This window comes from Mobula hypostoma, chromosome 1 (assembly GCF_963921235.1).
Source record: "Mobula hypostoma chromosome 1, sMobHyp1.1, whole genome shotgun sequence".
Taxonomy (NCBI): Eukaryota; Metazoa; Chordata; class Chondrichthyes; order Myliobatiformes; family Myliobatidae; genus Mobula; species Mobula hypostoma.
In genome coordinates this window covers 110,730,353-110,744,880 of record NC_086097.1, presented here as the reverse complement: position 1 = coordinate 110,744,880, position 14,528 = coordinate 110,730,353, and the positions used below count along the sequence as shown (strand labels likewise).

At 39.9% G+C, this 14,528-nt stretch overlaps 1 protein-coding gene across 1 annotated transcript in view; it reads left to right on the top strand.

Moving 5' to 3' along the window:
- Positions 1-14,528, top strand: part of itga9 (integrin, alpha 9) — a 430,612-nt gene that overhangs the window by 105,798 nt on the left and 310,286 nt on the right. The window contains exons 9-12 of the mRNA XM_063054766.1: positions 4,179-4,316; positions 5,716-5,821; positions 7,439-7,533; positions 12,516-12,606. Of these exons, the coding sequence (XP_062910836.1) occupies positions 4,179-4,316; positions 5,716-5,821; positions 7,439-7,533; positions 12,516-12,606 (430 nt within the window). The remainder of the gene's footprint in view (positions 1-4,178; positions 4,317-5,715; positions 5,822-7,438; positions 7,534-12,515; positions 12,607-14,528) is intronic.

The following is a 14,528-nucleotide window of genomic DNA, read 5'->3' as shown; positions in this document are numbered from 1 at the left end:
AAAAAAAAATAGGATCTGGGCAAATTATATTTATTAGACAACTGTTCAAAAGACATGAAACAGTTATCCAAGAATAAATCGTGAAAACATATTATACCCTTTGTTTTCCATATCAATAAGGCTTGATCCATAACAGAGGGTTGGAAAAAAAATTAGATATAATAGGGCTTGATAAAATAAATTTGTTCAAGCCAAAAAATTTACGAAATTGAAACCATATTCGTAATGTGTATTTTAATTATTGGATTAACCATTTGTTTATTCAATTTAGAGAGAACAAAGGGAAGCGAAGTCCCTAAAATAGAAGCCAATGAGAACCCTTGTACAGAATTACATTCAAGGTTTACCCATTGTGGACTTGGAATTATATCCAAATCTTGTGTCCAAAATATTAAATATCGAATATTAATTAGCCAGTAATAAAATCTTAAATTCAGCAATGCCAAACCACCGTCCTTTTTGGACTTAGGTAAATATTTTTTACTTAGTCTAGGATTTTTATTCTGCCATATATATGAGGAAATTTTAGAATCAACAGTATCAAAAAAGGATTTAGAAGTAAAAATTGGTACTGCTTGAAGTAGATATAAAAATTTAGGTAGAATAATCATCTGAATAGCATTGATTCGGCCAATCAGTGATAAAGAAAATGGGGACCATTTAGTAAACAATTGTTTAACCTGATTAATGAACGGTAAAAAATTGAGCTTAAATAAATCCTTATGCTTCTCAGTAATTTTAACACCCAGACAAGTAAAATAGTCAGTAACCAGTCTGAATGGTGAATGTCTGTAAATTGGAACCTGCATATTTAATCGAAAGAGTTCACTCTTACTGAGATTCAATTTGTAGCCAGAAAAGTTACTAAACTGAGCAAGCAGGGATATTACTGTCAAAATGGATTTCTCAGGGTTAGAGATATATAGTAATAAATCATCTGCATATAGTGATAACTTGTGTATCTCATTCCCACGGGTAATGCCAAGTATATTAGCTGAGTCACGAATAGCAATAGCTAAAGGTTCCAAGGCAATATCAAATAATAATGGGCTCAGAGGACAGCCCTGCCTAGTACCACGAAACAACTGAAAAAAGGGAGATCTTTGATTATTGGTAAATATCGAAGCTGAAGGGGTAAGGTGTATCAATTTAATCCAAGTTATAAGTATTGGACTAAAATTAAATTTCTCAAGTGCATTAAATAAATATGTCCATTCGACTCTGTCAAACGCTTTCTCAGCGTCCAGTGAAATGACATATTCTGGAGTTCTAGATGAAGAAGTATACACAATATTCATTAATCTCCTAATATTAAAGAAAGAATAACGATTTTTAATAAATCCAGTCTGGTCGACAGAAATAATTTGAGGCAATACATTCTCCAGTCTAGTTGCCAGTATTTTAGAAAAGATCTTGGAATCCACATTCAGCAAGGATATAGGCCTATATGATGCACATTCAGTAGGATCCTTATCTTTTTTAAGAATTAGAGAAATAGAAGCTCGATTAAAAAGATTGTGGTAATTTAACTATAAATAATGCATCCTTAAAGATTCTACATAACCAAGGAGAAAGTATAGTAGAAAAGGATTTAAAAAATTCTACTGTATAGCCATCCAGACCAGGTGCTTTACCTGAATTCATCGAAGAAATAGCATCCTTTATTTCTTCATCTGTAATAGGTGCATCTAATTTTAAACATTCATTGGGTGGTAATTTCGGAATATTCAATTTCCTTAGAAATTCATGCATTATAGTGGGGTCATCAGGAAATTCTGATTGTTATAAAGAAGTATAAAATTCTTGAAAGGATTTGTTTATCTCATCATGATCAACCGTCAGAGTACCATCTCTTTTACAAATCTTAATGATCTGGTGTTTAACCAAAGCAGTTTTCAATTGGTTAGCCAATAATTTACCAGATTTATCACCATGTATGTAAAACTGACTCCTAGTTTTTACTGATTTTCAATCGAGGATGTTAGTAATAGACTATGCTCCATTTGAAGTTCGACTCTCTTTTTATAAAGCCCCTTATTGGGAGCAATAGAATATTGCTTGTCAATTGCTTTAATCTTGTCAACCAGCATAAGTATTTCATTATTAATTCATTTTTTCAGTCCAGCAGAATATGAAATAATTTGCCCACGAATTATGCTTTAAAAGTGTCCCTTAATACCCCGCTGGAAATTTCTTCCATAAAATTTGTTGAAAAGAAAAAGTCAATCTGTTCCTTAATAAAATTAACAAAGTCCGAGTCCTGAAGCAGAGTGGAATTGAACCACCATTGTCTAGTACTAGAAGATGTATCCATTAATTTAATACATAGTTTCAGGGGCGCATGATTGGAAATGGCAATGGAATCATAGTTGCAGTCAATAACAAATGAAATTAAACGAGAATCAATAAGGAAGCAATCAGTTCTAGAATAATTATGATATACATAAGAAAAGAATGGAAACTCTTTATCCTTGGGATGTAAAAATTTCTGAAACTCCAGAATCAACCATAAAAGAATTGATAAGAGTAGCAGATTTGTTCGGGAGTGCCTGATTAGACATAGATCTATCCATCTTTCTTAATCTATTTGGTTTTTCTCTTATTTTTAGCAAGAATGCAGAATTAAACCTAGTCTAAGCAGCTGAAATACGAAGGTAAAGAACTCCTGTTGAGAGAGAACAGTGTGGCATAAATAGTAAACCGCTTCCTCTGCACCAGAGACTTGGTTTCAGTCTGACCTTGGCTGAGACCTGTGTAGTGTTTGTACAGATTTCTTTGATCATGTTGGTTTTCTCTGAGTGCCCTGGTTTTCTTGCATATCCCAAAGATGTGCAGGTAGTTTAGTTCATTGCCCATTGTAAATTTTACCTAGCTTGTTGGAGGGTGCTAGAATTTGGTGGGGAAGGGAAATTAATGAGAATGTGGGGAGAGATAAAAATGGGATAACAGTAGCATGTGGTGAAATGAGTGATTTATGGGAACATGTTTCTGTGTATGTCTCTGAATTTTTGACTTTTGTGAGTCTTTGTACTGTCTCCTTTGCAAATTTGTCTCCATACATGAAGAAGGATAAATTTAGAGGCAGTGCAGCATAAATTCATTAAATTTATTCCTGGATTAAGGGGATTATGCTTGGAAGGCAGATGGAGGAAAAATCGTCTTCTTCCCTAGGTATTGTAAGTGTGAGAGGTTGCAGAACATGCACCTTAGGAGGCATAGTGTCTGTAAAAGGGCTTGACCATTTAAGATGCAGATGAGAAACTCCATGAAGAATTTTGTGAAGAATTTAGGCATTCTGACTCAGAGGCCTGTGGATACCCAGTTGTTTCAAATGTTCACAGTTCAGCGTGATAGATTTTTAGATACAAAGGGAATCCAAGGGAACAGTGATTGGGTAGCAGTGTGAATCATTGCAAAATAGAGTAACTGTAAAGGTTTGATGGGTGTTCTTAACTGCTTGCTTCTGTTTATGTTCTTAAATTGTTGCTATTCACCTTAATGCATACTGTATGATTAAAAGTGTGTTGTGATCAGTGACAAGAGATTCTGCAGATGCTGGAAGTCTTGAGCAATGCACACAAACGGCAAGTCAGGCCAAGACTCTTCATCATGAATCTTCAGCAGTTAACTGTTTGTCTGACGAGTTCCTCTAGCATTGTTGTGTGTGTGTGTGTGTGTGTGTGTGTGTGTGTGTGTGTGTATGTGTGTGTTGATATTATGGTCAGCCATTGATTGGCAGTGTGGATTCCAACAGTGAGCGAAAACTGCAGTCGGCAGTGCCTGATGCCTTTCTCTATATTTGAGCAGAATTTTACCTATTAGTTTCTAGCTTATGAGAAGCCTCTGTCTATCATGAGTGTTGAGATATATGCTCTGTATGATTTTTAAAGTAATCATTTGAAATGCATGTATTTTCCAAAGCCATACCTGTTTTATTAGAACACTGAATTTGAAAAGTATAGATAGGGGGAATGTTTTCTTTAAAAAAGGAACCTGCTTCAATCAATCATTGATTTACCTACACTGGGTTTTTCATTAATTATATACAAATCCTGTGCTGAATATTATTGATAAAAATCTCCGGGATTACAATATTATTAGAACTCCAGGTGACTTCTCTTATACCACAGATTGCATTCATTCATATGAATACGACACATTTTGAATCTTTATTCTAGATGGGCTCGTATTTTGGCTCATCACTGTGTGCAGTTGACTTGAATGCAGATGGCTACTCAGATCTTTTAGTTGGAGCCCCTATGTCCACGCAGATAAGAGATGAGGGACAAGTAACAGTTTTCATCAACAGAGGCAATGTAAGTATAATTTTTGTGAACAATCTTGACTAGCAAAAGACCCATTGGGAGAAATCCAGTTTGATCTTGATCAATCCTGACTTAATCCCTCAAGTGTTTGGCAAATGGATAGCGGTTTCCAGAAACGGGGGAAAGCGTGTACCTTGTATGCAATGAAATTCCAGAGATTTGTTTGACTATAAATCTGGATCAGTCTTGCATGGAGATTACATTATTGAAAAATAGTAAACCATGTTTGAACACATCTGTACCAAGTCGCGTGTCACACCAAGAACAAGATTTGTGGTTCAGTGTAATATACTAAGAGGCAATGTATACATTTCATTTTGTTGGGAGAACATGAAGAAGGTTTGAGGTTTTTGGTGGGGGGGGTGCTGGCATGTTGTCTATTTATTTATTCAACTTTTAGGATATAGACGTCAGTTGCAAAGCCAGCATTTATTGCAGGTCCCTAATTTTCCTTGAGAAAGTGGTAGAGAATCACCATGTTGAATTTAGACATGACAGCAATGAAGGAACAGCCATACGTTTGCAAGTTGGGGGTGGGTGTGCAACTTAAAAGGAATCTGTAAATGGTGGTGTTCACTTACAACTGCTTCCCATGCCCTCCTTGATGGCAAAGGTCATGAGTTTGGGAGGTGCTGTCTGATTAGTTTAAATGAGTTACCATATTTTGTAGATGGTGTGCACTCCAGCAGCTGCACTAGTCATACCGGGAATGTAGGTTTAAGATGGTGGATGGATTAACCAATTAAGTATCTGGATAGTATCGAGATTTTTGGAGCCACCCTCATCGAGGCAAGTGGATCATTTTTTTGACTCGTGCTAGGCAGGTGGTAAAATGGCTTTGGGGTGTAATAAGGTGAGCCATTTGTTGCAGGATAACAGGATTCTGACCTACACTTACAGCCATGGTATTTGTGCAGCTGGTCCAGTTGAGTTTCTGATCTGTGGTGTATGTGCTGAGTGAGGGTACGATTGCTTGGTGATATTGGTGCCATTGAATGGCGATGGTAGATGGTCATGCACTGCCAGAAACTTTTATAATATCTAAATTGACTGATCAGACAACAATAGCCAGATTGCATTTGACTTGCTTATGTGAATAGGACATACATGGGCAGTTTTCCAAATTTCTAGGTAGATGCCAGAATTATAAACATGCAAGAACAGCTTGACTAGAAACATAGTTAGTTCTGGGAAGTTTTAGAAAGCTTGGTGATTAAATTTTCTTAAATTTTCATGAAAATCATTCTGGAATCTTTTGGTCATAGAGCATGTGATCCCTGAAAGGAGCAGAAGAGGGTCTGGTCCAAGACTATATGAGCACATATAGGTCTGCTCCAAGACTATATGGTGAGGATACACTTTTATCAACATGTCTTATTTCCTGTTGTAGGCAGTCCTGGAAGAACAGCAGCTTTTGAATGGAGATAGCATGTACAATGCTCACTTTGGAGAGTGTATTGGTGCACTTGGTGATATTGATGATGATGGCTTTCCAGGTTAGTGCTTTTGATATTTATAGATCATAAGTACTCGGGCTTACCAAAATATATTAATTTTGACAGACTTTGATCTGTCCGGTTATTTACTGTTCATTAGTATGTTGATTTAGGATATTAAACCTCAAATCATTGGCATGCTAGATATTAGGCTGCAAGCCTTTCAATGAAGTTTATTGAAGTCGAGATAATGCTTGCTTTTTGCATCAGTGTTTTCCAGAGTTATTTGGGTTCTGATTGGCTGGAGCACTGTCTTTAAACCTCCACTGTCTCTATCAAATGCATCTCTCATTTCCAACAAGGCCCAAGGTCATGTGCAGCACAGAAGAATTTCTTTTGGGTTGTGGGGCAAGAACCACCTTTTGGAAAGGGCTGTCGAAGTTACAGTAATCCAGAAAAGTCAGGGCTTTGGAGGCAGATTTTCCAGACAATTAGATGCAACCTCTGTTAATATATTTCACTTTTTTAAATAGTAGTATAATAAATTTTCCAGAGAACCAATGTGGAAAAGAGCCACAGTAAGTTTTCAGAGAGCAAGGAGTGGAAGCTGGTGAGTTTCAGCTTGCATGCTATAGTTTGGCAGAACAAGATGAAACATACAAACTTGTCAGACCTTGATCTTATCACAAATCTGCCCATATTCCTGATGCCCTCAGCCCACCTGTCATTTCCATCCCCGACTGTGGCTCCAGCCGTACACCAGCCCATCAGACAGACTTTGCCCAGCCCCATTCTTGACCTATAGTCTGCATTCTGCTCCCCCATCTTATGCTCTGAACTAATGCATGAGCCAAATGCTGAACTGTTGTGATTTGCCAACAATTAGAAAACAGGTTATTGGAATTTTACAGCAGTGCCAATAGCTAGCTGTTTTAAGAACAGAAAAATTCATCTGTACTCAAGATGATACTTTCCATTCTGGAACTTCTAAAATGTCCTTCTTCTCTGGGAAGTGTGGCTACCATAGCGCCGTATTTGATGGAGCTTTTACACAGATTTCCATTTCCTGCATAAGCTTGAAACTGCCCCTAATTTCCAGAGAGAACAGAGATGGTATTCCCCATTTAGCATATTAGTCTTCTATGATTTTTCCAATGGGATCCTATGACAGGTTACATCTCTTCCCCTCCCCCCCACTCCCTTCCCCTCTCCCTCCTTTCTTCTTACTGCAGGAACCGCTCTCTGTAACGCCCTACTGCACTCATACTTTCTCATCTGCATCTCTCTATCCACTGGCACCTTGCCTATAACACTTCTTCCTCTCCGCCAGTGAGGGTCCTAAATACTTCTTCCAGGTTAGGCAATCTAATCTGTTGCTTCTGGTGCTCGTGAGGTGGTCTCCCCTATGTCGGCAAGATTAAGTGTAGACTGAGTAATAATTTTGTGGAACACCTGTGCACCATCTACAGTGACCATCTTGAGCTTCTGGTTGTTTGTCATTTCAACTCTTAGCTCCCACACTGACCTGTCCTCCTCCACTGTCATGGTCAGGCCAAACACCAACTAGAACATGCCAAATTCTTCTAGGGTAGCCAACAGCCCAAGGAGATGAATGTTGCATTTTCTGATTTCTGTGTTTCTTTTCTAGTCCCACAAGTCCATCTTTTTCTTTTTCAGATATAGCAATTGGAGCGCCTAATGAAAATGATTTTAGAGGAGCTGTCTACATTTATCATGGAGATACCAATGGAATCATCTCCACATATTCAATGGTATTTGATTATAGTCATAGTCATAGTCATACTTTATTGATCCTGGGGGAAATTGGTTTTCGTTACAGTTGCACCATAAATAATTAAATAGTAATAAAACCATAGATAATTAAATAGTAATATGTAAATTATGCCAGGAAGTAAGTCCAGGACCAACCTGTTGGCTCAGGGTGTCTGACCCTCCAAGGGAGGAGTTGTAAAGTTTGATGGCCACAGGCAGGAATGACATCCTATGACGCTCTGTGTTGCATCTCGGTGGAATGAGTCTCTGGCTGAATGTACCCCTGGGCCCAACCAATACATTATGTAGTGGATGGGAGACATTGTCCAAGATGGCATGCAACTTGGACAGCATCCTCTTTTCAGACACCACCGTCAGAGAGTCCAGTTCCATCCCCACAACATCACTGGCCTTAGGAATGAGTTTGTTGGTTCTGTTGGTGTCTGCCACCCTCAGCCTGCTGCCCCAGCACACAACAGCAAAAATGATCGCACTGGCCGCTTACTTAACTTACTAGTATCAGTACTACCTTGCGTTGCAATGCTTGCAAAACAGTTTTGTGATACTGCTAATTGTGCTGCTGTCTTACAGTTTGACCTCTGGTGCTGTTTACATGGGGTCTGTAGGTTCTTTCTGTGGCCACAAACATTTCTTCTGGATGTTTCAATTTCTCCCTACATCCCAAAAATATACAAGTGGATAGGTCAATTTGAAACTGCACTTTGTCCCAAGTGTGCTGATGAGTGAGAGTTTTAGGGAAAAAGACAGGGAAAGTGAAATTACAGGGTGAACATGAGTAACGGAACAAAACATGGAGGGCATAATTTAAGGTGAGAGGTGAACGATTTAAAAGAGAACTGAGGGCATTCATGCAAAGGGAGGTGTGCATATGGAATGAATTACTATAGGAAGTTGTTGAAGTAGGAAGAATAACAACTTTTAAAAGACATTTTGATAAGTACATAGATAGGAAGGGTTTAGAGCGGGGGTTTTCAACCATCTTTATGCCATCGACCCCTACCATTAACTGAGGGATCTGTGGACCCGGGATGGGGACTCTTGGTTCAGAGGGTATGGGCCAAATGTAGGCTTGTAGCTTGGTGTCACCCATGGGCATGGAAGAGTTGGGATAAAGGGACTTTTTCTGTATTAGATCTCTCTGTCACTTAGCACAGCTTATTTTCAATTTCCTTTGTTCTGCTTTGGGCTGATTGGAGATGACACCATTTTAGTGCCAATTTCCAAGTCTTCCATAGGTAGTCCAGTCTGTGAATAAGGTACTTGCTCTTGTGGAAAGTACACTGCTTGAATGTCTTTCGATAAAGTGTGATGATACAAAATATTATGACTGATATATTTGTTGTTGCAAAATGGTGATAATTCAATACTGACATAAATATTTGCATTCAACTGAGCTATACATAAGACTTCAGGTGTGGTCCAACCAGCCTTTTATAAAATTATGCTATAAGCTTCAGACTCTTAGATTCTAGACTTAGGCAAATGAAGGCAAGGATCCCACTTGCTGCCTTCACTACTTCCTGCCATTTTCAGGGATCTTTTAAACTTTACGCTAAGGTTCCTCTATTTCTCAATACTCTGAGGTCCTGCCAGTCAGTGTATATGTTCCACCGTTAACACCTTACCTCACACTTATCAGGGTTAAATTCCATCTACCATTGCTCTGCCCATCTTACCAATGAATCAATATTATTTTATAGTCTAATATTAAATACTTGTTTATCAGCAAGAGATTTTTTCCAAATAATTTTCCATAATTTTCTGCTAACAGTTAATTTTACACACTGCATGATTAAATACTTTCCATCAAATTTTCAATTTTGTCTGCCTTCTGGTGAACAATACCAACTTTTCCATTCTCTTCTCAAAACTGAAGTCAGTCATCTTTGGAAGGTGGAATTTCATCTCTGAATCAGTCATAACTTGCCACCACGCAGTGCTGAGGACTGGATGCATTACTGTAGATAGGTTTGGACTAGTGTTTTATTTTTTTAATGAATGAGGCAGTACAAGGTCAATTGATCCATGAATGAGTAGATACCGTTAACACTGAAGGAGTCTCAATATTAAAGTATGTGTTTTTTTGCAGCCTGTATGGATAAAAACATTGAGGCTTTAATGAGGCATTTGTCAGCACTAGAGTAGTTTTGGGTCCTTTACCTACGAAAAGATGTGCTGGAATCAGATAACCAGGACTATAGAATGTGTTTTAACCTGAACAGTGTTGGGGAGGGGTGGGTTATCAAGGAGGAAATAGTTTAGATACAGGGACATTTACGAAGTTTGAAAACAATAATGAGGGATTGCTAAATAGGCAATGATAACAAGGTTTGATAAGAAGGGAGAGAGATTCCAAACATAAGAGTGCTCCTGGAAACATTCAGTCAGGAGAAATGGTAAATCAAAAAAAGGAATGGTTCTTTATCTGAAAGTATGCAGAATTAATTCGAGGACACATTAACTAGAAACATAGAAAACCTACAGAACAACACAGGCCCTTTGGCCCACAATGCTGTGCCAAACATGCATTTACTTCAGAAATTACCTAAGGTTACCCATAGCCCTCTATTTTTCTAAGCTCCATGTGCCTATCCAGAAGTCTCTTAAAAGACCCTATCGTATCTGCCTCCATCACTGTCACCTGCAGCCCATTCCACGCACTCACCACTCTGCGTAAAAAAACTTATCCCTGACATCTCCTCTGTACCTACTTCCAATCACCTTAAAACAGTTCCCTCTCATGCTAGCCATTTCAGCTCTGGGAAAAAGCCTCTGACTATCCACACGATCAATGCCTCTCATTATCTTATACACCTCTATCAGGTCACCTCTCATCCTCCGTCGCTCCAAGGAGAAAAGACCAAGTTCACTCCACCTATTCTCATAAGGCATGCTCTCCAATCCAGGCAACATCCTTGTAAATCTCTTCTACACTCTTTCTGTAGTTTCCACATCCTTCCTGTAGTGAGGCAACCAGAACTGAGCACAGTACTCCAGGTGGGGTCTGACCAGGGTCCTATATAGCTGTAACATTACCTTTTGGCTCTTAAACTCAATCCCACGGTTGATGAAGGCCAATGCACTGTATGCCTTCTTAACACAGAGTCAACCTGCACAGCAGCTTTGAGTGTCCTATGGACTCAGACCCCAAGATCCAGCTGATCCTCCACACTGCCAAGAGTCTTACCATTAATGCTATATTCTGCCATCATATTTGACCTACTAAAATGAACCACCTCACACTTATCTGGGTTGAACTCCATCTGCCACTTCTCAGCCCAGTTTTGCATCCTACTGATGTCCCACTGTAACCTCTGCCAGCCCTCCACACTATCCGCCGCACCCCCAACCTTTGTGTCATCAGCAAATTTATTAACCCATCCCTCCACTTCCTCATCCAGGTCATTTATAAAAATAACGAAGAGTAGGGGTCCCAGAACAGATTTCTGAGGCACACCACTGGTCACCGACCTCCATGCAGAATATGACCTGTCTACAACCACTCTTTGCCTTCTGTGGGCAAGCCAGTTCTGGATCCTCAAATGAATGTCCGCTTGGATCCCATACCTCCTTACTTTCTGAATAAGCCTTGCATGGGGTACCTTGTCAGATGCCTTGCCGAAATCCATATACACTACATCTACTGCTCTACCTTCATCAATGTGTTTAGTCACAACCTCAAAAAATTCAATCGGGCTCGTAAGGCACGACCTGCCTTTGACAAAGCCATGCTGACTGTTCCTAATCATATTATGCCTCACCAAATGTTCATAAATCCTGCCTCTCAAGATCTTCTCCATCAACTTACCAACCATTGAAGTAAGACTCACTGACCTATAATTTCCTGGGCTATTCTTACTCCCTTCCTTGAATAAGAGAACAACATCTGCAACCCTCCAATCCTCCGGAACCTCTCCTGTTCCCATTGATGATGCAAAGATCATTGGCAGGGGCTCAGCAATCTCCTCCCTCACGTCCCACTGTAGCCTGGGGTATATCAAGTCCGGTCCCTGTGACTTATCCAACCTGATGCTTTCCAAAAACTCCAGCACATCCTCTTTCTTAATATCTACATGCTCATGCTTTTCAGTCTGCTGCAGGTCATCCCTACAATTGCCAATATCCTTTTCCCTAGTGAATACTGAAGCAAAGTATTTATTAAATACCTCTGCTGTCTCCTCCGGTTCCAGACACAAGTGGTGCATACCAGCTTCATTAGAAATTCAATTCCGTAGTGCAATTTATGATGGAATTTTTAAAAAATTGATTGTTATATGTGTTTGGGAACATAGTGTACACACTTCTGAACATGTATGCTCTGGCTCCTTTGTATATTGCAAATTTCCTGTGCACACGCAAGGACATTGAGTGAGTTTACCCTATCAGACTAAATTGGGAAAAGTTGAGGCCGGCTTTGACATTATTGCCACAGAATTTGAGCTCTCTGTTATTTTCTGGTTGGGCCCACATGTACACTTTTCTTGGTGTTGCTGTCCGTGAGGCTGCCTTATTGCTTCAGTGACTGACCCATGCCCTTTCTGCACACATCCCCTTTCTTGGACCCCTGGCCTGGTTATCTGGCCCACTGAATGGAGCTCTTAGTATGCAATGTGTGCAGCATCCGTTTTGCCATCTGGAGCTGGGTTTCACAATTGATAGATTTTCACTGTGAGGGGAAAGCACAAAGTAAATGTGGGTTTCCTGTGTAATGCTGCTTTGTTGCATCTTTTCAGTCAATTAATGCTTTCTAGCCCACAATATCTAAAACTTCTTCATGGAATCTTGTGTGGATTTAGGTATCATATGTCTGACATGGTGCTGGCTTCCAAACTGAGAACTTTGCACCCTCTCTTGCCCTATCCACCTATCTCACAGCATGCTCTACCATGATCACAAATGCAGGGGTCTTCTCTGACTCGTCTTGTTTTCCTAACATGGTGTTATACCTTCACTCTTCCAGAAGGTGTTGGCACAGAAAATCAATCCAGAATTGCGCATGTTCGGCCAATCCATTTCGGGAGGAGTGGACATGGATGGAAATGCTTATAAAGGTACATGAGTGCTGGAAGTCAAGTTTGACAATAAAAACAGAAAATGCTGCAAGATCATACTAGGGGATCAGAGAGCATTGGATGAAAATAACACAGAGTTAATGTTTCAAGTGAGAGATCCTTCATCAGAACCAGGAAAGTTATCTTCAGGTCGCAGTAGGGAAGACTAAATAGGCTTGGGCTAGTGGTGTTCAAAACAATGAAATATGGTTGTGAAGGCAGGTTTTTATTAACATCTTACAGAACATGGAAGATTGAGGGGAGACTTGATAGAAGTATACAAAATTATGAGGTGTATAGATAGGGTAAATGCAAGCAGAGCTTTTGCACTGAGGTTGAGTGGGACTACAATGAGAGGTCATGGGATAAGGGTGAAAGGTGAAAAGTTTGAGGGAGAACATGAGGGGAAACTTCTTCACTCAGAGGGTTATGTGAGTGTGGAAAGAGCTGCCAGCACAAGTGGTGTGTACCAGATTGATTTCAATGTTTAGGAGAAGTTTGGGTAGGTACACAGATGGCAGAGGTATGCTCCCCCGGTGCATGTCACGTTTGGGAATGCACGGTTTGGCATGGACTAGATGGGCCAAATTGCCTGTTTCTGTTTTTCCATGGCCCTATGAAGACCAGAAGGAAAACAAAAGCCAGTGTGAGTGAGTATGATGAAAGAGATGGACAGAAGGAAATCTTTGTAGGAGAGAGGAGCAGAACTTTCCCTTTTCACCCAGAAACAACCTTTTCCATATTCCATATTTTGTTTTTCCTAGTGATGATTTTCCTAGTTTAGCTGATTGAGAGCAATCCAATCCCCTTAATTGTTCACCGGTAACTTAATTTCTTGCACCTAGCCATCCACCTAGACTGGATGCTGTCCAGAGTAGCCCATTAACTCAACAGCCAGCACGTTTTTGGGATGTGGGGGGAATTGGATGACTCAGGGAACTACCTACATTGGGAAACCGTTTAGATTAGTGACTCATAATCACAAAGTCTGCAGATGTTGAAAATCTAGAGCAAAACACACAAAATGTTGGAGGAACTCATCTATGAAACTAAACAAACAGTCAATATTTCTGGCTGAGACCCTTCTGTGGGACTGGTGACTGTTTTGTGGAACACCTGTGCATCTTGATCTTGGAGCTAAATGTTATTTCAACTCTCCTTCCCAATCCCACACCAACATGTCTCTCCTCAGCCTTCTCCATTGCTGCAGTGAGTTAGAGTGCCAGAGCACAGGAACAGGCCCTTTAATTCATATAGTACATGCTGAACTGTTATTCTGCCTAGTCCCATTAACCCATACCTGGACCATCACCCGCCATACCCCTCCTCTATGCTTACTTATCCAGTCTTCTCTTTTACGTTGCAATCGAACCCGCATCCATCACATCCGCTGCCAGCTTGTTTCTCACTCACACCATCCTCAAGTTCCTCTTAAATATTTCACCTTTCACTCTTAACCTATGACCTCCAGTTCTAGTGTGAAACATCTCTCAAAATGTGTGAGGCCAAACACAAATATCTCATATTCTGCTCGGGTCACTGACAGCCCAGTATTGATTTTCCCCACACACATTCACCTGTACAGCTAGATTTCTCCTCTGGTTCACCTTTCCTCAGTTCTTGGTAAAGTATGGAAATGGAAGCTCAAGATCATGGGTTTGCACACACCATAGGTGTTCCACAAAATGGTCATGAGTTTACAGTTAGAGTGACCTCCAATTCTGGTTTAATGCTTAAGCAATTTCTAAGCCCCGCTGTTTGAAACTTTACTCCCGGACATACTTGTCAAGGTGGCCCTTAAGTAGTAGCATGAAAAATTCTCACAAGTGCTTGTACCTTTACGCCATTCATTGGGAGAAAAATATTCTGTAACTTTGAAACTGTGAAATGATTTGGGAAATTTTATTAGACTGTCTGCTTTC